At 35.9% G+C, this 25,157-nt stretch overlaps 1 protein-coding gene across 1 annotated transcript in view; it reads left to right on the forward strand.

Annotated features, from left to right (window-relative positions):
- Positions 1-5,597: 5,597 nt before the first annotated feature.
- The window catches only part of spon2b (spondin 2b, extracellular matrix protein), a 35,390-nt gene continuing 15,830 nt past the window's right edge, over positions 5,598-25,157 (forward strand). Inside the window, exons 1-5 of the mRNA XM_039751780.1 lie at positions 5,598-5,966; positions 6,884-7,114; positions 14,113-14,336; positions 16,815-17,006; positions 18,712-18,895. Of these exons, the coding sequence (XP_039607714.1) occupies positions 6,892-7,114; positions 14,113-14,336; positions 16,815-17,006; positions 18,712-18,895 (823 nt within the window). The 5' untranslated portion in view covers positions 5,598-5,966; positions 6,884-6,891. The remainder of the gene's footprint in view (positions 5,967-6,883; positions 7,115-14,112; positions 14,337-16,814; positions 17,007-18,711; positions 18,896-25,157) is intronic.

Genomic DNA, 25,157 nt, shown 5'->3' on the forward strand with positions numbered 1-25,157 from the left:
GAGAGCTGCCGGGAGGACAGCCGGCACTTCCGCCATGCTGGGGCGTGGCCAAGGGAGGAATGCCGGGAACACCTGGGGCTCATCCGGGGACTGTATAAAAGGGGCCATCTCCATTCATTCAGCGCTGGAGTCGGGTGGAAGCAGGATGAGGCAAGAGAGGAGAGTGGAGGCAGCCCGAAGAAAGGCATTGTGTGGCCAGGACTGTGTGTATTGGGGTTTGTTTGTGCACTTTTGGACTTTGATTTGTAAATATTGTAAATAAATACGTGTGGTGGTGATTCAACAACATGTCCGCCTATCTGTGTCCGGGTGTGCTCCACAATATACAGTATATATAAAAATACCCGCGCTTAGCAGCGGAGAAGTAAAAAGAAAAGGAAACATTTTAATAATAACGTAACATGATTGACAATGTAATTGTTTTGTCATTGTCATGAGTGTTGCTGGCATATATATATATATATATATATATATATATATATATATATATATATATATATATATATACACTATGGGATGCCAAACAGGCAAATACAATGATTTTGTGAATATATAAAGTCGGCGTCAGAATATATAAAGTTAAAACTTGAATATACAAAGTCATTCCCGAATATATAAAGTCACTGTCGGAATATATAAAGTCAAAACTTGAATATATAAAGTCATCGCTGGAATATATAAAGTGAAAACTTGAATATATAAAGTCAGCGTCAGAATATAAAAAAAGCGCTGACTATATATATTCTGACGCTGACTTTATATATTTAAGTTTTGACTTTATATATTCCAGCGCTTACTTTATATATTCAGAAATATTTCAACGCCGTCTTTATATACTCAGGTTTTGACTTTATATATTTGGGAATGACTTTATATATTGAAGTTTTGACTTTATTTATTCCAACAGTGACTTTATATAATCAAGTTTTGACTTTATATATTCGGGGATGACTTTATATATAAAAGTTTTGACTTTATATAGTTAAATTTAGTCAGCATTGCATAACTTTTTCTTTACCATAGAAATTTAAAGGCTAAATTCAACTTACATTCCTAATAAAGATATTTCTGGCGACTAAATAGAACCTACTTATATTCAAATTCAAGCTATTGTGGTGTCGTCTGCCTGCCTGAATAAGTCACCCTCGCTTCGCTCTTACTTTTTTACCGTTCATTTAATCATGGCTAGTGGCGGAAAAATTATAAAATGGAAGGAGGATTACACTAAATATGGCTTTACCAAAACAATTATTGATGGCGAATCGATTATTCATAAAGCTTCAATTGGTGATCTGTTTTTCTGTGTTAACCTCATATTTTTTCATACTTCTTCTCAAACCAAGGGGGTGCGAGGGTAAAATGAATCGGGAAGCGCTGATCAGTGTAATCGGTGTACCAGGAAATCATGCATTGACAGAAGTTCCCCTTTGCTTGTATTGCAAAGTGTGATTAAATGCATGATTTTTTAACGCGTTATGGAGCATATGCATCGAAGCTTCTCAGCTGTGCTTGTGCTAAGAAAAGGAAACATTTTAAAAATAACGTAACACGATTGTCAATGTAACCTTTTGTAAGTAGTGCCTGGAGGATTCAATGTGGAGAAACTGTAGAGACAACATGTGTATTAACTTATGGATTTTTCTGTGAGTATTTGGTGGCAGCGTCACAAAGTCGCTTCCGTAACACTGCGTTATAGTGATGGGTCGTTCTTGAACGATTCGTTCATTTTGAACGAATCTTTAATGTGACTCGGGAATAACGAGTCATCTCGTGGAAGTGATTTGTTCAGTCGCGCATGCGCATTTGCACAACTTCCTATAGTTTCTGTATTGGAATTGATTCACCTGTTTCGAGTCGCTCGTTCATCACGTGACAGCCCCATAAGCTTAACCAACTCAGTCTGAGCCGGAAACAGAATTGATTAGTTCATCGATCGAGTCTTCGGGTTTGAGTCGTTCGATCATTACGTGACAGCCCCATAAGCTTAACTTATGCAGTCTGAGCCGGAAAGAGAATTGAACGAATTGACTCGAAAAAAGATTTGTTCATTTTACTGAACAAGACTCAAAGGTCCGAGTCGGTAAAATGATCCGAACTTCCCATCACTACTGCGTTAGCTACGGAGCTCAGCTCAGAACGAAATGAGGTGAATGGGAGGGGAGATGATGACGTGACTCCCCCACCCGCCTTAACTGTCAATCCCCCACAAACACAGTCTCTCGGAATTTGCATAAGCACAGCCCTTCACGTGCAATTTTAACTTAGTTACAAAGTGATCAAAACCGTCATTTATATCCTGCGTCCTCTCATTAAACTTGTATCCCACATTACCCGTGGGCATGACAAACGCCAACGGCAGCCTGTCTATGAACTTAATTTAAACTTTAGGTTTACACCGTGCTTTGTTTCCGAAGTAGCAGCACTCATGAATATGGTAGTATATGTCACTCGCTCGCTTCTTATTGTTTCGCTGCCTTCTAAATTACATAATGCATGTTTTCTTCAGCGCTTTTTGGAGCTCGTCCTGATTTTCTACGCACTGCGTTGACAGTCAGTTCACGTGATTACATGGGAGGCGTGATGATGTCACACGAAACTCTGCCCCCACAGCTTTCAAGCTCAACTCCATTACAGTAAATGGAGAAAAATAACTTCCAGTTATGACCATTACTCGTAGAATTTCGAAATGAAACCTGCCCAACTTTTGTAAGGAAGCTGTAAGGAATGAGCCTGCCAAATTTCAGCGTTCTACCTACATGGGAACTTGGAGAATTAGTGATGAGTCAGTGAGTGAGTGAGTGAGTGAGTCAGTCAGTCAGTCAGTCAGTGAGGGCTTTGCCTTTTATTAGTATAGACTGACAAAATGTAGACATGAAGTGTATAATGTGTGAAGTTTGAAGTCCAAATATCAAATAAACACTTTCACAAAAGGTACCAGTATAACAAAACAAGTGTGTTCATATTGAAGAATATAACTGCTGAAAAAGAACTTGCGTTAGGGTGTGACATCCTGGAATCCTGGATGCCTCCGTTTTGAGTAGTGAGCTTCTCTTATTCTTACTATTATAGAATAAAAACATACATTTGATTTGAGTCTATAACAGCTGGTGTAAATTTATGGTACTTGTAAAGTACTGCTTGCTGGTTGTGTTGATCGACACATTTACAACACAAACGACACTGACAGAGATGTGCAAACAAATTTAAGGTGGGCCGGGATTACGAGTTTTTTCGTAGGCTTTGGTAATTCTAGTGTTAATGGACAATATTATATTGGATGTGTTGGTGGATAGAGTTTCTAGAAGAATTTTGAATGTTTTTAAAAATAGTATTCCAACACAATGATGTCGATAAGGAAAGATCTATAATCCATTTTTGAGTAACTGGGATCGATGTCAGGAAGTTGAATTTACAGAACAGAAATGCGTTTAGTGGAACATGAGGATGAGAAAAAGCAATCAAATAATGGGTGGATGAGGGCAGAAAAACTTACCCCACACATCCTGAGAAAGGATTTAACCTGTAAAGAGAAAAAAAAAGGAGGAACAGAATATTTGTCTTTCAGGGACTGAAAAAAGATAAGCCCAGTTCTATCAAACAAATTGCCAAGTGTGCTGATACCACTAGAAGCCTCAATTGGTACAGAGATGGACCATCCACCAATGTTGAGGGAGCTGTTGTGAAACAATGGGGTGAGGGAATGCCAGCACAGTGTGGAGCCGAGGTGCTTTTCCACTTTATTCCAAACATCCATCCATCCATCAATTATCCAACCCTCTAAATCCTAACTACAGGGTCTGCTGGAGCCAATCCCAGCCAACACAGGGCACAAGGCAGGAAACAAACCCCCGGGCAGGGCGCCAGCCCACCGTAGTTGTTCCAAACATGCATAACATAATTTATGAGAGGGTTATATTCGTTTGCTCCTTTTTTTGTTAAATCTAATAAATGGTAGGTGTTGCGTAGCAAGGCTGGAAACAAGATTTGTTTCTATAAGTAGCCAGGATGGGGGGAAGGTGGGGGGTTCAGCCATAGGGATAGCAGACGAAGAACATATGCCCAATGGTACATTTCAAAATATGGAAGGTAGATATCTCTGCCCATCCTGGATCTAATCAAAAAGATGTGTTTTATAGCAGGTCTTTTGCCACTCCATAGAAAGGAGATGATGGCTGATCTGACCAGCATCCAAAAAAAGGAAGGTGGGGGAAGAGGGAGATTTGAGCTGACAGTTTAAATGGAGGACAATATTCATTTTAATGATTGTCAAATGAGTTTGAAAGAAGAGAAAGAGGTTATTCCAGGAGTGTATTGATTGTTTTACTTCATTAAACACCATGTGAAGTTTGCCCGTACAATATCAGTAATGGAAGGAGTAATGGTGATTCCTAAGTATTTTGAAAGAGTTTACAACTGGAAGGAAGGAAGGAAAAGAGAGGGATTTACAGGCTTGATTTATGGGGAGCAGCGGTGTATCAGGATTCTATAGTTTCTTTTTAATGTGATTCTGCATCTAAGAAAAACAACACACTTCATTTAAAATATACTCTATTTCAGCCATTTTCATACTGAACCTGCTTAGTTCATCAAACCTGGATGAAGAATTTATGCCACTCATGACAACAATAACAGCAAATCAGATTAGCCCTGTTTTGAATTACCAATTAACTTGCCACATATATTTGGGAGAGAAAACAGGGTCCCCAGTGAAAAACAGCAAGTTCATTGGGAGAATGTTCAAAATCCTCACACAACGTGACCAACCTGGGATTCAAACACAGCCTGTTAAATTTTTGAGGCAGCAGTGATAAGCACTGCTCCACAGTATTTGCTAAAATATATTGGGAATAGCAGATTCAGTCAACAAACAATTCAGTCCTCCTCTGGAGAAGACAGAGCTGATCATCATTACTTGCAAGCAGTTCAATCATTAGGAAAGCATCAATAACAGACTACTGTTCTCAGATTCCACATAACTATACTGGATATATTGCTAAAATGTGACTTAATCTTTATTTCATGCAGTCTTTTCCAGGCATAAGAATGCAAAGCTCTTCACAAAGATAAAAAATCATTTTAGGAGAAGACATAGTTACAAAATTAATTCCTAGAGAATCTCAATGACTTCCTCTATTGATGTCATTCAGACACCCATTCTTCCACCTTCAGAAACTTACTTACTATACAGAAACCTGAATGCTTGCAGCTAGGATTACACCTGCATGAGTGGCACATCATCTTCCAGTAAGGTTTATTGATTTTTTGAAGTGTGCTGGTAGGACATTAGAGCTAGTCCTTGCAAAAAGTGAAAGATGCACTTCTCTGGAAGCACAGTGATAAAACCAAAAGCACTCAGTAAAGGATGTCAAAGTGATTGTGAGGCAAGAGTTGTAAATGTCAAAGTGAATTTAGCTATGTATAACCAGAAACTGGATTTAATTAACAGCAACATTGCAAAGGTTTTGAAAGAGATTTATTTGCAATACCACTCCCGCTGAGAGTATTCCAGCAGAATTCTGCATTTGAAACTTAACATTATGGGTTTACCAGTGTAAAAACCCACAAGTAGAAGCCTTGCCAAGCAGACTACAGCATTCAGTAAAAAACTGGTCACTTTAATTCAAGTCTGCTGAGGCACAGGAAGCATTCGCAGTTCCAGGCAACGCCTGTGCCCAAAGTTGCACACCCGCTGAGAGCTTTTTCTCTTTTTTGCCTTTGCAAGCATATGGATTTTTAAATTCAGAGGGCTGCGACAGCAACTCAATAGAGACAAAGTAGTCTTGACGAATGTTTGATGTGCACATCCCTCACACAGGAGAGGTCAAAAGGTTGCAATAATTGTTCAACTGGAGAGACTCAGTAAGCGGATAAATAGTAAGCTCTAACACTCTTTCCCTGCAGTTCTGCTTCCCTGCCTGTAAAGACCTTTGCTCTGTCTTCTATTCAGCACTTGTGCCACTATTGAGGTATGCATGTTTACTTTATTTTTGTTTTTGGTTATTCATTTTTACAAAATGTCATTATGAAAGTCAGTTCTTGTTACACAACATGGCTTGAAATATTTTAATATGCTCAGAGGTAATTAACAGAAAAGCTCCCTTGATTGCCTTGGTGTACTTGCTCACTCAACCGATGTTCACAGCTGGATTTTTAGTTAAGCATTAAATACCTTATAGTCTCATCATTTGACTTGTGCTAGTGGAGTTTTATAGCTCAGTTTTTACCTAAATAAACTATTTTGACTGTTTAACAAATTCACTGATAGGATAAGCAGGAATAACATTAGTTTTAATGTGTGCAGTGCATGTTGTTCTAACAAGTCATCCATATGTATTTACAGTTAATGCTGCATTTTAAGAATTAATAGGCTTGGTAAAGACACTATGCACACAGTAAAACAGTTTTTAACTACACACCACATTAACTGTTTGTGTGCCTTGCAAAGAATAATATGATAGTACTGACTAAAAGACATACAAAGTAAAACAAAGCTTGATTAAAGTACTTTGTGAAAGGAGATAAGGGTTTATTGATCCACCCATTTCTGAATTCACCTAATCCAATTTTTCGTCATAGGAAACTAGAGCCCATTCTGTCAGCAATGGGAATAATTCAGGATCCAAACCTGAATGAAATGCCTGATTTTTCAGAGCACATTATATTAAATAAATGACTCTTAAGCCTCAAATTAAATGAAAAATTAGCATCCAATATTGGTCTTAAAATGTTTAAGATTCTAGCAAACATTTTAGGCTTATGCCTTACATTTTATGTCTTACATGTTCAGTCATCCTTGTTTCTTGTGCTGTAGCACATTTAAACGTATTTGATGTCATTGCTTTAGCTTCCTTTATTACTAACTTGTCATTTTCTCCATGCACAGAGTTAGTCATGGAAAAGCTGATGATTCTTTACAAATACAATCAAGCTTTCTGGATTGCCCTCCTCTCAGTGCTCGGCAGCATTTGCGGTCTTCCTGTAGATGTGGATCCTGTCTGCACAGCTGGAGGCCATGCTAAGTACAGGCTTGTCTTTACAGGCAAGTGGAGTCAGACTGCCTTCCCAAAGCACTATCCTCTCTTTAGACCTCCAGCACAATGGTCACCCCTGATTGGTAGGTAAAGTATGAATGATACAGAATCGACTATAATGTAGAATGTGACTTTAGGTAGTGGTGTACAATTTTTAAATGTGTGCAAAATCTGTTTTAACATTTTTAGAATAACTGTGTAAATACAAAATTGAGATCAGCACTGCATGTTATCTGTCATTAAAGGAGGATTGCTTATCTCAAGGAATGCAAGGCCCACCTTGGAACCATTTATGAAATAAGAAAAATGTTTACCAGCTGTTGTTAACTGTTTCTTCTCATGTTAATTTTTTAATCAATAACCAAAATAACAGTAAGAAGCCTTCCATTGCCCTGAAAAAAAATCAATGAACAAGTGAAAGGAATTTGTAGTTGATTAAAGAAATAAAAAAGGAAGCTTCTTTGACATGTGCATATCTTCCTAATGAATTTGAATGAATTACATCTTTATAAGTCATTTGATTTTTACAGGTTATACCACTTTCCCATTGAATTATTAGCCAAAGATTTACAAGCAAAACCATCTCTAAACCTGTTCATTAAGAAATGACAGACATTTTGGTTTCAGTTTCAGTAACTATGTGTAATAAAGAACACTTTTGGTAACTTGTCTTCTAGACAATAAAACTAATCAAATACTTTAAAAGAAGTCTTGTGTCTGAAATACATTTTGCTCAGCTGTGCTGAATTACAGCTCCAAATGACTGGGTTCCCAGTTTCTGGTCTGGGCACAATCTGCACTGAATTGGCATTTTTCCAAACATCTGCAGGTTTTCTACATTTATTCCAGTTTTATGTCTCATCTCAATGAACATGTTAGGTTAATTGGTAATATTGTATTAGTCTGGTATGACTGTGACCGTGTACTTCATTATGCCCTGCATCCTGCCCAGAGGTGTTCCTGCCTTGGCATGATGCTGCCAGGGTAGGCTCTTAATCCCTGTATTCTTAATTAAGTGAATTAGGGAATAGAATGGATGGAAGAACATTTAAGAAATATAAAGCAATATGAAAACTGAATATGATAACAGCAATGGTTCACAGAGGAGAGTTTTTCAGGGAAAGTAACATAGTAAAGTGAAGTTTGAAACACACCACATATTAGGCACTTTTGAATGAAATTTTCAAGGGTTTACTCTGAATCATATGATAAAGTTGAGACTCGATTAAGTTACTTTTGAAAACTTTTTTTTTTGGTTAATGCATAGCAGCGGAAAATAATAGCATAATTAAACAGCATTATTAGTCATTCCCGTAAATCTGAATCCTTGCCTCCACTTTATGTTGCTAACACTGTCCTTCAAACTTTGTGACTTTGTATGAACCATTTGTGTATTAGCATTTCACTGACTCAAAACACCTCTATTTACTAAAAGGAATACATTCAAAAATATATTTCATAATTGAATGGTGTCACTAAGCATTCTTTTTGACTTATTTTCTTAGTGTATTATTCAACTTTAAACAGTAAATGAGGACTAAACCTTTTGTGCAAGGTTAGAGAAATAAAATCCACTACTGTCATTTTTTAAGTTTATTTGTCAAGGCACAACATATTATAGCAAGACCCATGATCTTGACAACATGCGTAAAAATCCAAAAAACAATTACAAGTAAAAATAAAAACGGTTTATAAAATACAGTGATCAAAAAATGAAAAGCAAGATAAAACAAGAATCGCAGAAGCTAAACAAAATATCTGAAAATTAAATACTAAACGTGGCTCTGTGCATTATGGCCACACATCTCCATTCTAGTCTCATCTGTCATAAGGACATTGTTCTAGACGTCTTGGGGTTTGTTCAGATGCAAACTTGCAAACCAAAGTAATGCTGCCATGTTCTTTTAGAGAGAAGACGCTTTCTCCTGACAGCCCTTCCAAACAAACCATACTTGTTCAGCCTTTTCTAATTGTATTGTCATGACTTTAACTTTTAGCATGCTAATGAGGCCTGCAGAGTTTAAGATATAGCTCGGGTTATTTTCCAGTTTCTTTGTGTATTGTATGGCCTGACCTTGGGGTAAATTTGCTGGGAAGAATGGCAACTGTCTTGAATGTTTTCCATTTGTGAATAATATTTCTCATTGTTGAATGATACACTTCAAATTGTTTGGAAATGGCCTTATAATCCTTCCCAGATTGATGGGCAGCAACACTTGTTTATCTAAGATAATTGCTGATGTTTTTCCTCCTTGGCATTGTGTTAACATACACCTCAGTGCTCCAAACTGCCATAACATCTGCTTTTAGAGGTGGTCCCACTTGCTGATGAAAAGTTAAGTGCATTTGCTAATCAAGTGCTACTTACCCTCTTAATTCCCATGGAAGTAGTAAGGGTGTACTTAATTTTTCACACACTGCTTCTGCATTTTGGCTGTTTTTGTTCATTATCAAATTCTACCCTGAGAACCCTGAATACAAAGAGGACTGTTTCATTTATGTTAGGTAGAATGCCCAGAGGGGGCTGGGCGGTCTCATGGCCTGGAACCCCTGCAGATTTTATTATTTTTTTTCTCCAGCTGTCTGGAGTTTTTTTTTTTTGTTTTGTTTTGTTTTTTTCTGTCCTCCCTGGCCATTGGACCTTACTTTTATTCTGTGTTAATTAGTGTTCCCTAATTTTAATTCTGATTTATTTTGTCTTTTTTCTCTTTCTTCATCATGTAAAGCACTTTGAGCTACATTATTTGTGGGAAATGTGCTATACTGTATAAATAAATGGTGTTGTTTTTGTTAAAGAAGTAATGACACTGTGTCATGTGTTGTTTTTCATCTGAGGCCGTGCTTACCTAATTTTAAGACCTGCTAAGAAACAGGTGATTTTTTTTTTATTATTTCCTGATATGTAAAGCCTTAGAATTGACAGAGGGTGTACTTTCTTTATCACATGACTGTATGGAAAGAGCATTTGTTTTTTTTTTAATTAGGCATCTTTATAGCATATTAAAGTTATGCAAAAAACATAATCCAGCTAATGATACAACATTTAGTTGTTTCTTTTGGCCTGTGACCATGATGGCGGTAATCATTTTTCAAAACACAGAGAATACCCCAGAAGAGCGAACAAGCTATAAACAACATGAATGAATGTTGAGCAAGCATTCTGCATACTTAAACTGATTCAGTGCAAATAACTGTGAATCTGTGCATGACCTGCTCTGCTAAGCATTGAGTCTTTTCAACAGCTGTTTTTGCTTTGTGCCTTGTGCTTCCACAATAGGCCCAACTCTCCAAAAAGAGGAGCCGGAGAGACATTATTTAGAGTAAATGTACAGATTTTATTGCATGTGTTCAGCTGTGCACTCAGACTAAATTATGACAGATGATAAAGCTGCACCAACATTGGAGAATGCCAGTGTAATGAAATCTATCCTTCTGTGTATTACCGGACATACTCAATCCATTGAGGATAATGAGACCCAGAGTCTATTCTAGAAGAAAGCCAGGAACCAACGCTGCAAGGCCGTAGTGATGGGCATGCTTATACATGTATTGCCAAAAATAGAAGATAAATTGCACATCACAAGGGAAAGAGTAACAGATCAGGAAATGAGACAAGTCAGAAATATTCCAATGGGTTACAACTAGGAAATCAATAAGCAATGCTAAATTCAAAATATTTACCAAAACTTAAAGTCACAAAATCCTAGTCAAAACTCATAAACCAAAATTAAAACAATTTCCTCAAAACACTATTTACATTTTACCGTGAATGTGGTATCTTTCCTAGCGTTCACTTAAATATAGTCAAGTAGCTGATGTCACATGCCATGACCTCCAGAAGTCACAATGTGACTTGGAAAATAATTCTCAACATGGTGATGGTGGCATAAATGAATTATAACAATAATGGCTATTAAATATATAAGTCTAAATGCAAGACTAAAGAAAAACATGAAAGTGAAACCATAATAAGCACGAAGGAAGGTCTCAGAAAAAAATGTAAGGAAAACATTTATTCTCTAAGGGACAAATGTAAATAAATTACAAGGAAACATACCAATGCATACATTCACATTGTAGGACTTGCCAATCCATCTAACTTACACTGAGAGTACAGTTTACAATAAAAATTGTTTGCTACAAGCAGCTCTTAGTGTATGAATTTAAGAGTAAAATAATGTAAATTACTGTAAATAAAGAAAAATGTAAGAACTCTGTACTTTTGAAATTCAAAATATTCCATTTTGGAATTTTTTTCAATAATAAATCAGAAAATGATAAAATATTCATACAAATGAAGTAAAGGTGATACATTACTTTAACTCACTCTTACTTACTCAGAGTTGTTTGTAGCAACTGGTGAGAAAAAATATTAATTTTATATTTTTATGGAGAACAAAGATCACAGGAAGATACAATGAACTTCATTGTGTCAACTATGTTGACTTAATATTATCTAAATCAAATCTCTTCCATTCTATCTAATTTCACAGTATTAAGAGTATTGATTTGTTTGCCTTCTCCAAAGGAGTTGACAGTCTGCCTAGTAGTGACAATTTACAGTATTTACCACAGATGAACTAGTTTCCAATATAACAATGGACTATGTAGCCTTTTAGATAATCTTGCTCCTCTGAAAACATAGACTGTCTGTTTCATCCACTCTGCCTCCTGGTTCACCCTGGAACTTTGCCAACTTAAAGCTAATGGAAGACATTTGGAATACCTTTATTAAAAGACGGGCTTTGATGTCCATAAGAATAAGTACGATGAACACATGCATGACTATAAGAATGCTCTTTGTCTGTGTCAAAAAAAAAAAATCAAAAAACAAAGCAATAATTGAAAGAGAATTCCCTAACATCCAGCACAAGCAATGTACCATAAGGAACTGTGTGTTCCCTCAGCCTTTTTGGGGCAGTCTGTTGATGGAAATAGCCAGGTGGACCTACCTCTTGAGGAACCACCCATAAAATACAAGAAACATGGTGGAAGCATGGACACACAGAAATTAAATAATACATAATATTAATAAAAACACAAAATAATGCATATAATAAGCATAAGTAAAATATAACATAAATAAAATACTCAAACAAGAACAAAAAAGACATAAAAAATTAATTTGAACACGTTTGGGATGTTTTCAGCATATGACTAGATACCTAATATGCAGATTATGTGACAAGAGTAATATGAAATGTTTTCAATTTTTGTAATGTTCGGTGCAATGAAGTATACTGTATCAGAAACTTGATAATCTCCATTCTCTATGAAAACATGAGATTAAATATTTTGTTGCCCATCACTACAAAACCATGGGGTAAGTAACAGAACAAAAATATGATTTTTGAGTGGAGTATTCCTTTAATTTGATGATTTAATTCTTATATAATTTGGTCCTTTTGAATACTTCAGCAACACCATGTCACAAAATTCAAAATAAAAAATCTGTAGTAACAGGCTATACAGAGTTTGCTATACTAGTATTTGCTTAGGACTGAAATGTGAAAGAATTGAAATTTCCCACGTCTTCATATTTATGTATGGGAAACTGAATTAACATTAAGAGAATGGATATTCAAGTTTGACCCAGGAGGATCATAGTCACTGCACCTTTTTTCAGTTGTTGCTTCTGAAACAATTACTGCTACAGCAACATTTTGAACCACATTTTTGTTAACTTGTTTAGATTCACAATTCTTACTTGCTTCTTTTAGGCTTAAACAGCTGTAGTCACTCTTTTTAAATGCTTTTTGTTTTATAATCAAGCTGCCAATTAAAATGAGATGCAAATGACAAAGCAGCACAAAGTTCATCATTTACTATACCCTGGTCCAATTTACATCTGTGTGTTCATCATGAAGTATCTGTCAGTCAGTCATTATCCAACCCGCTATATCCTAACACAGGGTCACGGGGGTCTGCTGGTGGTAATCCCAGCCAGCACAGGGCACAAGGCAGGAACAAACCCGGGCAGGGTGCCAGCCCACCGCAGGGCACAAACACACATACCCCAAGCACACACTAGGGACAATTTAGGACTGTGGGAGGAAACAGGAGCACCCGGAGGAAAGCCACACAGACATGGGGAAAACATACAAACTCCACGCAGGGAGGACCCGGGAAGCGAACCCAGGTCTCCTTCCTGTGAGGCAGCAGAGCTACCATCGCACCACTGTGGCACCCATGAAGTATCTGTTTTAATAAAATATTTGGAAAGAAATGGAAGATAGCAAATGAAGGTGTGAGAATTGCTAATCTGCTCCAGGCCACAAATCATCTGGATGATATTCTTATAAGGGACAAACCTACAATATAAGAATGACCTGACATAGCTGAATGAAAAAAAATGAATTCCTGCAATATATTTTTCATTAAAATGTTCTTGGGATATCTCAAAATGTATAAGACATTATTTTAAGATTTCTGGAGTTCACATATCTGAAACTGTATTAAAAGCTGCTTGTTATAGCACTCCCCTTCTCAGCGCCACTCATTCAATGAATTTTCATCAATTCATGGCACTATTTAAATCTAACAAGACAAAGACAATGAAGAAAAATGAGCGATTTTAAAAAATACTGTGCAGTTTGTCTGCATAATTAACACCCTCAATGTACAACTGAACAAACTGCCACAACAGCAGCCACTGGTAAATTTCCTTGGTACAGTAAAGAAATACAAAGCTTATCACTGATCTCACCCACCCCCATTCAATAGTCTGCTAATTTTTATTTACTTCTTTTTATTTTTTGCTAAAGTCCCAATGACAATGGTTTTACTGAAAGGTATAAGTAAAGAAAGTGCATACTGTAAAATTTGAAAATGAGTAAGAGATGATTAACAAACCAGACAAGAAAAGGGCATTAAAAAAGAAAGCATATCTCATAGATTTCTATAGAAAATACGAGAGACAAGACAATACATAACATGTATTATAAATATCAAGTCACTTCTGTTATTTTGGTTTTGTTATGTTTTTCTTAAGAAACACAAATTAGCAAATTAATTTATACACTCAAACCATTTAATCAGATATGCAGAATTAAAACCTTTTAAAATTATCTTATCCTTACAGGAGTAACACACAGCTCCGACTACCACATATGGAGAAGAAATGAATTTGCCAGTACAGGAGTAAGAGAGTTTTCTGAGAAGGGGGAAGCGTGGACATTAATGAAGGAAGTGGAAGCAGCTGGTGAAAAGATTCAGAGTGTTTATGGGATATTCTCTGCACCTGCTATTTCCACTGGGACTGGTCATACTTCACATGAATTTGAGGTTTTCGCCAGACACTCCTTAGTAAGTCAAAGTGTCTCCACAGTAGTTAGAATACCTTTTCATTGAAAAAAAATAATTGTTTATAATTGTTTTACATTTTACTGTCACCTTTAAAACATTGCTAAGACTTACTTAAACACTGTTTCGTAATTTAAACCCTAATAGTAAGAACACTACCAAATCTCCCAGCTTTATCTCCAAATCAGACTTGTATTATCTTAGCTAATTTAGGTGTTTTTCAAATTGTTTGTACTGTTAACTGTTGAATCAATAAAACATTTTTATTACTGCTTCATGAAATTTCACAAACACAAGAACATAAATACTAACTAGTGGCTACACTCTCAATGAATCATAACCCAGTACAATAATGTGAAAACTGATTTTAAGTATTATTTATGCTTATTTAAATTGTTTTGAGCAGTTTAAATCATGGGACTATATTCATTTTCTTATGCAATTACTTAAAGAGCAGTAAACTTTTTTCTACCTAGAAATACATAATAATCTGAAATCAAACAATTGTGAAAGACAGGTATCAGTCATTACACGTCCACTTACTATTAAATTCAACAACTTACTTCTCTGTCCCAAGCAAAAACTGCCTTAAACTGAAGTAAATGAACACATTCATATAAATTTTAATGCTGGAAAACAATACACATATAGTTACAGTGCATGCTTTTTGGATATGTTTATTCATCTTATGCTTACAGTTTTTTTCCTTAAAAAATGGAATTTTACTATTGCACTATTTGTCGTCTGTCTGTATGTGCAGATAATATCTCTAGAACAAATTAACTAATTCTAATCACTTTGTGCCAATTAAAGGGCAATTTGAAGAAGATAGTATTTAATTTTGGAAGATTTCAGGAAATTTGAGAATATGGCATGCATGACTTGGCTGAGTTCAGAGGCTTGAGAGTGACAAACCCATTCAAATAACAAAACTAACTTTCACCTTTAAAAATTATCATTGCTCATCTTCTTCCTGGTTTCCCATTTCAGGGTGACTTCTGCATGGTAAACAGTACTGCCAGGGTAGACTCTGGATCCCATGACCTGTAATTGGAATAAGTTTGTTCTGGAAACAAATTAATCAATTTTAAACATTACATTCCCTTACTCAAATGCATTAAATTACTAGAATGCACATATCATAAAGCAGGGTCAATCAAAACTGTTACTGCACATGACCATTTTTGTTACATTTTTCAATGAAGCTCAGTTGGTAATCCCATTCCTCAGGGACTAAGGCCCAGTCCACACTACTATATTTTCATTTAAAAACACAGACATTAGTCCCTATTTTCACCTTTCATCTACACTATCTTGGCGTTTTCAGCCCCTGAAAATGCAGACTTTTGAAAATGCTCTTCAGTGCCATTTACTTCTGAAAATGTAGCCTCATTATAGTAATGTGGATGGGCAAAAACACTGATCTTTGAAAACCCAGACTCTAATTGCACTCTGAATAGTTTGTGCTTGTTATGTGGTCGTCCCTGACTGGATCTCACTCATTACAACATTTCATTCCCAAACTGGCCACCCTTCACAAAAAAAGCCATATTCCAACATAGAAGATATGATTTCTATGATGCTTATTGTGTTGCCTACCTGCTTACCCATATGCATCTAAATTGTGTTTTGTACAGTTTGAATGTTGCATACATGTGTGTAATGAAAATAATTTACCATTTGAACAAAGCAATTGAGAAGATATAAGAGTTCTTAGAGGACATGCTTGATAAAATCTCACAGTAAAAAAAAGATGTCCAACAGGTGTGTCTTTGGAAAGTAAGTTCCCATTTGTTCACCTTTCCGTTATGTTGCATTTACAAAAAGAACAAAAGAAACCAGTCAGATACAGGGCTCACACATGCATAGTCACGTGTTGTCTCTTGGTAATTTCGCCTAAATTACTTGACGTTGTAAAGTTGTTCACATCAAGAAATGTGGCATATGAACTAAAGATTCATGTATATGAATTGATGTTTCATAAAGTATGCTTAACTAAAATGGGAAAAGTCTCTACTAATGAAATAGATATTATACTGAAAACACAATTAAATGATGGTAAATAGTTCTTTCTTTTGTCACAATGGATTACTCACCAACTACTGTACATGCAGAGCAAGTTCAAAGTGTTTTTTTTGTTGGCTTGAATTTTAAAAATATACTTCCAGTGTTCTAACATGAATTGACAATTTACACATATGAGCACATTCTTACATAGCAAAATGTAGAAACCTCTCTTGCATTCATCCATCCATTTTTCTACAGGCTTATAACTCTGGAGGTGCCAGGAATATTTTGGGGATTAAAAGAGACATTGAGGCACAGACACAATGGCATAAAATATAAATATGCAACATTTAAATTAGAATTGTACTTTCTATCATAAAATATGAAGTTTGTCATTTTCTGTAAAACATGTAAATAAACATTGCATTTTAGATAAAGGGTAAGCTAATTAATGTTCTTTTCTGTTGTTTTAAGCTTTCCTTCATCATAAGAATAGTTCCCAGTCCAGACTGGTTTGTGGGAGTAGACAGTCTGAACCTCTGTGATGGTGATCACTGGAAAGAACAACTTTCTGTGGACCTTTACCCATATGATGCTGGTACAGACAGTGGTTTCACTTTTTCATCTCCAAATTTTGCCACCATTCCTCAAGACAAAATTACAGAGGTAAAGTAACATCAATTTTTTTATTTACTTTTTATTTTCATTCAGAAATTCTGAACACTGATCACATTTATAAATACAATAGTGAAAATAATATGCAACAAAAAAGACAAAAACAAAACACAATGCTCAACACAAACATGCCAAACAATGAACATATGCAACACATATTCATTTTATTGAAATATTAGTAATATACAAATATGGTGGTGTTTGGATATATTTAGCTAAAGCAAGCTCTCAAAGATAAACAATATTTCAGTCTACAGTCATTAGGAATTAGGGCAGGTCCATCACTTGGACATTCTGAAGTATGTTACAGTGCTGGTTAATATGGCATGCAATGAAAATCTGATGCTGGATCTTTTACTGGTCCATTCCAAAACCAGAAAGTACAGTTTATGCAAAATGGTGGCAACACAAATTGCCACTGCCAGACAACCAGAAAACAAAGACATTAGGCAAAGCATATTATAGCCCAATCAGAATAATTTCTATAATCATTAAAAGAAACAAATTCCCTGATCAACAGCTCTAACAGTAGAATACTATGTTAATATAATGATTCTACAGCTTTGACTAAAATGTTGTGTTTGAAAGGGCATCTTTAATAGGTAGGTATAAGTAGACCATTCCAGAGTCTAGGGGTCCATAGAGATAAAAGATCCACCACATAAAACAATTTTCCATATCTTGAGAATGTAAAGTGGGTCTGGATCTTAAAATTAAACTTATATTTGAATGCCTTTGTTTCAGACTTAGTGATTCATTGCAAATCATACTTTACAGAAAATAAGCAAACACATTAAGTTTAATATTTTCAACAGTGCACATTTGGTTATTGGGTAGATCACACTGATAATATTCAGCAAATTACTGTACTAAAACACATACAAGTAGGCTGCAGAAGGTTTAATGAAAGGCATGCCAGAGGTGATAGGTACAAATTAAATTTTTGGTCACCTTTTATTTTAAGACTAATAATATCACTAACATGCATATGAAATAAGGAAGTGTGATGTAGGTAGATCATAACTAACATTTAATTATGAATTTCCTATAAAGGTGTTAATTGGCAAAAGATGGCAATCATAACCCTGTGAATTAATAATACTTTATATTTTGTTAACAAACTATAATCTACTGATCATGAATTTTTACATATTTGGCAAAGGTGTTAATGGATTCTTATAGCATATGAAATTAGGTCAAACCTCATTTTACTTACCAGTAGTAAAGAGATTAAACAGCATTTTTTTCAATGCCACCTCTTGTTTTGCTCAGTATTTATGATTAAGTCTGTGTTAAGTATTAACAACAAAAGGATATTGTATAAAGCTCGTTTTGTCATTAACCAGCAGTGGATGGAATTGGGCAGGATGCTAGTCTCAGTTAATTTTGTGTTTATACATTTTTGTGATTTACTGTCTCTATTTAGCACTGGGTGAAGTGAATTCTGCTTTATCAAAAGCATTTAAGTTTACTACATTGTATCCGTAATAGTGTTTAAATATTTTTGTTCTTGCATGGGTACAAGGAGACCAAATATTTAATACTTTGGTTATGATAACATTATTAAGTTAGTACTCCTATTGAATATTCATATGTCTCCCATATTATATCTAAAAGTATTGTCTGGCCAAGTGTTTCTGAATGTTTCAAGCTCCATTGCTTACATATAAAAGTTTAATTCATTTTCTTCTTACAGATTACTTCCTCAGTTCCAAGTCACCCAGCAAACTCATTCTTTTATCCAAGACTGAAGCATCTCCCTGCAATTGCTAAAGTTACTATAACTAAGTTGAAGGAAAGGCATATTATTAGCTTGACAACAATTCTTTCTCAATCCAATCTCATCCCTACAGGAAATGAAATAGATGATTCACTTGCAGGTATGTTAATTAGTAATTTTCTCCTCAGAGTGCAAATTAATACTTGAAACATGTCTAAATGTGTTTATGCTAAACTGGTTGTTTGTCGGATGTTGGGGAATGATGATTACAGTTGCCCCTATATTATATGCATACATTGTTGTGTTATTTGTATGGCCTATGGCAAATGAAATTCCATGCACCGACATACTATGGACAAAAAATTTTTTATTTTCAACCATACTTTTTAGGATTTTGCAAATATATGAAATGCATGTCTGGTGACACATTACATAGTCAATGTATTATTTATTATTATGGTTTCATTACATTTTTTGCTGTGTTTATCACATACTTATGCTGTCATTTTGGCACATTGTGTGGCATCTTCTAAAGAAGAATTTGTGTGCTTGCATACAATAATCCAGAAATGATTCAGAAATAATGCCAACTTGCTTCTATTGGGGTTATTTTTTTTATCAAAAGATGGTTGAAAGAGAAGTAAAAGTGATTTGTATCTTTTAGTTTCCTAAGGGTAGACATTTATTCAAATCCATTTTATGATGTGGCAGATATCATTTTTGAGTTTTGTGCCAATATGACATTGTCATTTGTAGCAATTTTAAAAGAATTTGAAATAAATCGCCTTTGAATCATCATAATAACATTGCCAAATACTACTATGTGTGCCGAGTTACAGCATCTTGTGAGACAGCAAACCTAACTCCTATTTCCGGTGCTTAAACTCCTGCACACCACTCTGCCACCACTGCTCAATGTGCAAAATGTACAAGATTGTTGTAAAACTAGTTATGTGAATAAAAAAACATTTAAACATTTAGCCAGTTTGAAGATGAAAACTGTCTAAGAAATTTACAGACACGGTTTGCTCCAAAACTCTTTCCTTCCCCATCCACAATGCACTTTAAAGAGAAAACAAAATGTAGCTTCCTTGTGAAAATACATATCAATATTGTACTGATAAGGGGGATCAGGTGCAAAGGGGACTGTCTGCAACTTAACATCAGCAAAACTAAGGAACTGGCTATTGACTTTCACTGCACAAAGACACTACTGCAAGTACTTGGGGGTCTACCTCAATTACAGGTTGGATTGGTCTCATAACACAGAAGAACTATATAAAAAAGGGCTGAGCAGGCTTTAAATGTGGATAGAGAAATCCTTCACATCTTCTACAACTCCATGATGGGCAGTGCAATATTCTAAGCTGTGGTGGCTTGGGCTGGTAACATCGCTTCTAGGGACCCCCGCTGAATCAACAAACTAATTTAAAGTGTCGGCTCAATTATAGGAAAAACTCTCAACCACCTGAAAATACTAGCAAAGAAAGGATTTAAAACAAAACTGACTGTCATTATGAACAATGCTGCACATTCTCCCTCTGATGCACTAACAATAAGAACTTTCAGCCAACAAATTATTCAGCAGAAGTGTGTCAAGAAACTCTACTGGGCCTTATTTATGCCAACAGCAATACACCTGGTATATGATCAGGTGTGTGTTCAGATCAAATTGTGTGTGTATATATCTGTATGTATTTATTTATGCAAAGAGCTTCCATTAAAAGGGAACATATATATATATATATAAAAAGACAAAAGAAGAACAAATACAAAAAAGTTTGAAAAAGATGTACCTTAACAAAGCAAGCTAAAGAGAGGTAAATCAGCTCATGATTACAAATCTGTATCCTTAAACAAGCCAAAATAAAAATCCATAAACCAAAAAAAAATAAATAAAAAACAGGCACTTAATAAAATCCAAAATGCAGAATTTCACAAGACTGCTATACAACAGGAGTATTTAACTAATGTCACACTGCAGTTTAAATAAAATTATGGCATAAAGAGAACCGTCCCCTCCAGACTCAACACACAAAGGACAAATTATATATTAAATACCAGTAACGGCGTAGTGCACGATAACGTGCAGTGAATGCACTTGACTTGAGCATTCCTTGTTTTCATACTCTTTCTCTGTCTCTGTTTAGCATTTGTTTGCTCAGTGGTTGATGTGCTTGCTGCTTTTCTTTTCTCCACCCTAGTGGCCCGCTGCTTCTCTTCTTTCGTCGGCATCTTTTCGTGTTAAAACTGATTAAGTAAGTGTTTGTGTTGCAAATACTTAGTGTGTTTTCTTTAATTTTTCACTTAAGCTGGCACTTAAGTCTTCAATCTGCCTCAAGAATAATTAGCGAAGGTGATAGGGAATGAGAACGGTGCCCATATGCATGTGCCGCACGGCCTCCCTGCTGCACGCTGCCGAGAGTTGATTCTACAATAAAATAAAATAAAAAGAAAAAGAATAATAAAATCATGCGGATAGTAGGCGTCACGTAGTATCTGTGTACCAAATATCAGAGTTCAAATGGTTGATTCTACAATAAAATAAAATTAAAACACCATACTAATACGAAGAACTGAATAATAAATGTTGGCCCATAATGATAGGATAGCATCTTGCAGTTGATGGAGATTTGTGGGATGCACATCCAGGGCACAAAGCTCCCGTTCCACCACATCCCAAAGATGCTCTATTGGGTTGAGATCTGGTGACTGTGGGGGCCATTTTAGTACAGTGAACTCATTGTCATGTTCAAGAAACCAATTTGAAATGATTCGAGCTTTGTGACATGGTGCATTATACTGCTGGAAGTAGCCATCAGAGGATGGGTACATGGTGGTCATGAAGGGATGGACATGGTCAGAAACAATGCTCAGGTAGCCCGTGGCATTTAAACGATGCCCAATTGGCACTAAGGGGCCTAAAGTGTGCCAAGAAAACATCCCCCACACCATTACACCACCACCACCAGCCTGCACAGTGGTAACAAGGCATGAAGGATCAATTTTCTCATTCTGTTTACGCCAAATTCTGACACTACCATTTGAATGTCTCAACAGAAATCGAGACTCATCAAACCAGGCAACATTTCAGTCTTCAACTGTCCAATTTTGGTGAGCTCGTGCAAATTGTAGCCTCTTTTTCCTATTTGTAGTGGAGATGAGTGGTACCCGGTGGGGTCTTCTACTGTTGTAGCCCATCCGCCTCAAGGTTGTGCGTGTTGTGGCTTCACAAATGCTTTGCTGCATACCTCGGTTGTAACGAGTGGTTATTTCAGTCAAAGTTGCTCTTCTATCAGCTAGAATCAGTCGGCCCATTCTCCTCTGACCTCCAGCATCAACAAGGCATTTTCGCCCACAAGACTGCCGCATACTGGATGTTTTTCCCTTTTCACACCATTCTTTGTAAACCCTAGAAATGGTTGTGCGTGAAAATCCCAGTAACTGAGCAGATTGTGAAATACTCAGACCGGCCCGTCTGGCACCAACAACCATGCCACGCTCAAAATTGCTTAAATCACCTTTCTTTCCCATTCTGACATTCAGTTTGGAGTTCAGGAGATTGTCTTGACCAGGACCACACCCCTAAATGCATTGAAGCAACTGCCATGTGATTGGTTGATTAGATAATTGCATTAATGAGAAATTGAACAGGTGTTCCTAATAATCCTTTAGGTGAGTGTATAAAGATTAGCTAAATGGAAATACTAAATAAATACATAAAAATAAATGTACACAAAACAAAACATTTTCAAAAACATAGTCCACAAAAGAATGCACAAAGAACAATTTAACTAAAGCGCCAAGGATGAAACGCTGGTAAGATATATCAGTTGTTTCATTATTGTAGTTCATTTTTTAGTTATTTTGTTTTAGGTTATTTATATTCTTGCTGTCTTTAGGTAATTATTTTATTAATTGTTATCATGTATTCGAGGGTGGTGAATTAGGGGCCTTAATTAGATTACAAGACCCAAGTTTTGTGATCAGGTTTCTCAGTAAACAGCTGGGGGGCTAAATATACTGTATATGTTTAGGCTCCAATTAGGCCTTTTTGTTATAATGTTGTATTGTTAAAGTTGACTCTGTAAAGGAAGGATGCCAATAGACCCTGTTTTAAGTTAGGAGGACAATGTCAGGAAAGCACAAGTGAATAATAAGGTTGTGATTTGATGGGGGAAAAAAGCATATGATATGTAATGGAAGGAGAAACTCTTGATTAAATTAGACTTATTACATGTGGGTGGAAGATTATATAATTTTGTTATTATTTTTTATTTATTACATCAATACAGGTAAGAATGGAAGCAGTATAAGAACATAAGAAGAAATAGACAATACATGTGGCAGAACAGTGGACAAATAATTAGAGTTTTAAAGTTTCAGCAGCAAAAATTTGGTTAATTTGTTTTACAAAAGGGAAGAAAGATTGTAAATATTTTTAAATCATATGGTCAATATCATGAAGAGGTATTAGTAGTAAGATTTATAGGCATATTAATGAATTCCAAACAGTGAAATGTAGTATGATCAAAGCTTTTGGCAGGTGTAAGGAAGTCTAGAATTATTTAGTACTTGTGTGGATTTGAGATTCCAGGAAGTGTTTACTGGATATTCTTTATCAGATATAATTTTGATCAAGGCATGTAATTTTTGAATCTACCTCAAAATCATTAATGCATCTGGTGGTAATAACAAGCACAAACTGTAAAGCTTTGTTGTAGCATAGTAAGGTCATCTGCAATTTTAGCCTTACAAGTGGAGATGGGGATATTGCCTTTACATTTACATTGTTTTCAATCATTTATAATGGTTTCAAAAAGTATTCAGAACCCTTTACTTTTTTACACTTTATTGTGCTGTATATTTAATTTTAAGTGGATAAATTTGCCATTTTTGTTCATCAGACCACACTCAATAACACATAATAACAAAGTGAAAACATTTTTTTTACAAAAGTTAGAAAATGTATTAAAAATCAAAAACTAAAATATCTCATTCATATTTTTAGACTTTTAATTGAGTACTTTGTAGAAGTCCCTTTGGCATAATTACATCTTTGTGTGTTTTGTGTGCACTCTGAAGTATTTCACTGCATTCTACCTTCTCTCATGAGGCTCTCTGTCCCTGCTGCTGAGAAGCAACCTCATAGGATGATGCTACCACCACTATGCTTCACTGTAGGGATGGTATTAGGCAGGTGAGGACCAGTGCTTGGGCTTCATCAGACATAGTGCTTAGAGTTCTAACCAGATAGTTCAGCTTTTCTTCAGACCAGAGAATGTTTTTCCTTGTGTTTTCAGATTGATATAAATGGAATACTGCAAACTCCATTCTAACCACTCTACCATATTTTGCCTGAGTGAGGAAGAGCTGCAAAGATGGGCATCATTCTGACAGGTTTCCCATCTCAGCAGAGGACTTCTGTGTCTAAGTTAGAGTGACGATTTGGTCTCTGCCAAAGCCCTTCTTGCCCAATTACTCAGGTTGGAAGAGTTTTGGCATTTCCATACCTTCCATTTCACAATTACTGAGACAACTGTGGTCCTGAGAACAAGCTTTAGAAATGGTTTATTCCTGTGTCTTGGTCTATGCCTTACCAAAATTTCATTGTGGAGGTCTACAATGACCTGCTTGGACTTCTTGGCTTAGTTTTTGTTTTGACATGCAGTGTATATTGCTGACAGATCAAAAATAATCAAATTAATTAATGACAATAACTATAAAATAATACACCATTTAGGCCCTTAAACAACTGAAGAGCAAAGTCTATTCCACATTCTTTTTAGATTATAAATAAAATCCTGCAGTTGATCTAAATGACTCCTTTTGTAAGTCAAATGCACTTCCAATGTGCAGAAGGTGTTATACTTCCTAAACACTCCATAGGTCAGACTAAGCTTTCCAAATGTGCTAGAATTGGATTTAAGATAGGCAGTCTTGCTTCATAGGGAAGCTTTGGCCTACTGAGACCTAAAATGTGGAACTGACTTTCAAAGTTCCGAACAATCTCTCAAATCCCCAAATCTACATAAAACCACAAAAATATTATTCAAGGGACATGAACCATCAAAACATTTGGCTAGGAAGGAAAAAGCCACAAAGTAATCTTTATAAAGGAAATGATTAACATCCATCCATCCAGTTTCTAACCCACTGAATCCGAATACAGGGTCACGGGGGTCTGCTGGAGCCAATCCCAGCCAACACAGGGCACAAGGCAGGAACCAATCCAGGGCAGGGTGCCAACCCACCGCAGGACAATGATTAACATGGAAATAACAAAAAAATGGCAAAAAGGCAAAGAGAAGTTGCCTTAAAAGGAAACCATATGGGAACAACTCTTCATACACTAACCAATAGACAGAATTCACTAGACAGAAACAAAGAAATCCAAGAACCAGAAAATTCAGTACTTACAA

Source organism: Polypterus senegalus, chromosome 4 (assembly GCF_016835505.1).
Source record: "Polypterus senegalus isolate Bchr_013 chromosome 4, ASM1683550v1, whole genome shotgun sequence".
Taxonomy (NCBI): domain Eukaryota; kingdom Metazoa; phylum Chordata; class Cladistia; order Polypteriformes; family Polypteridae; genus Polypterus; species Polypterus senegalus.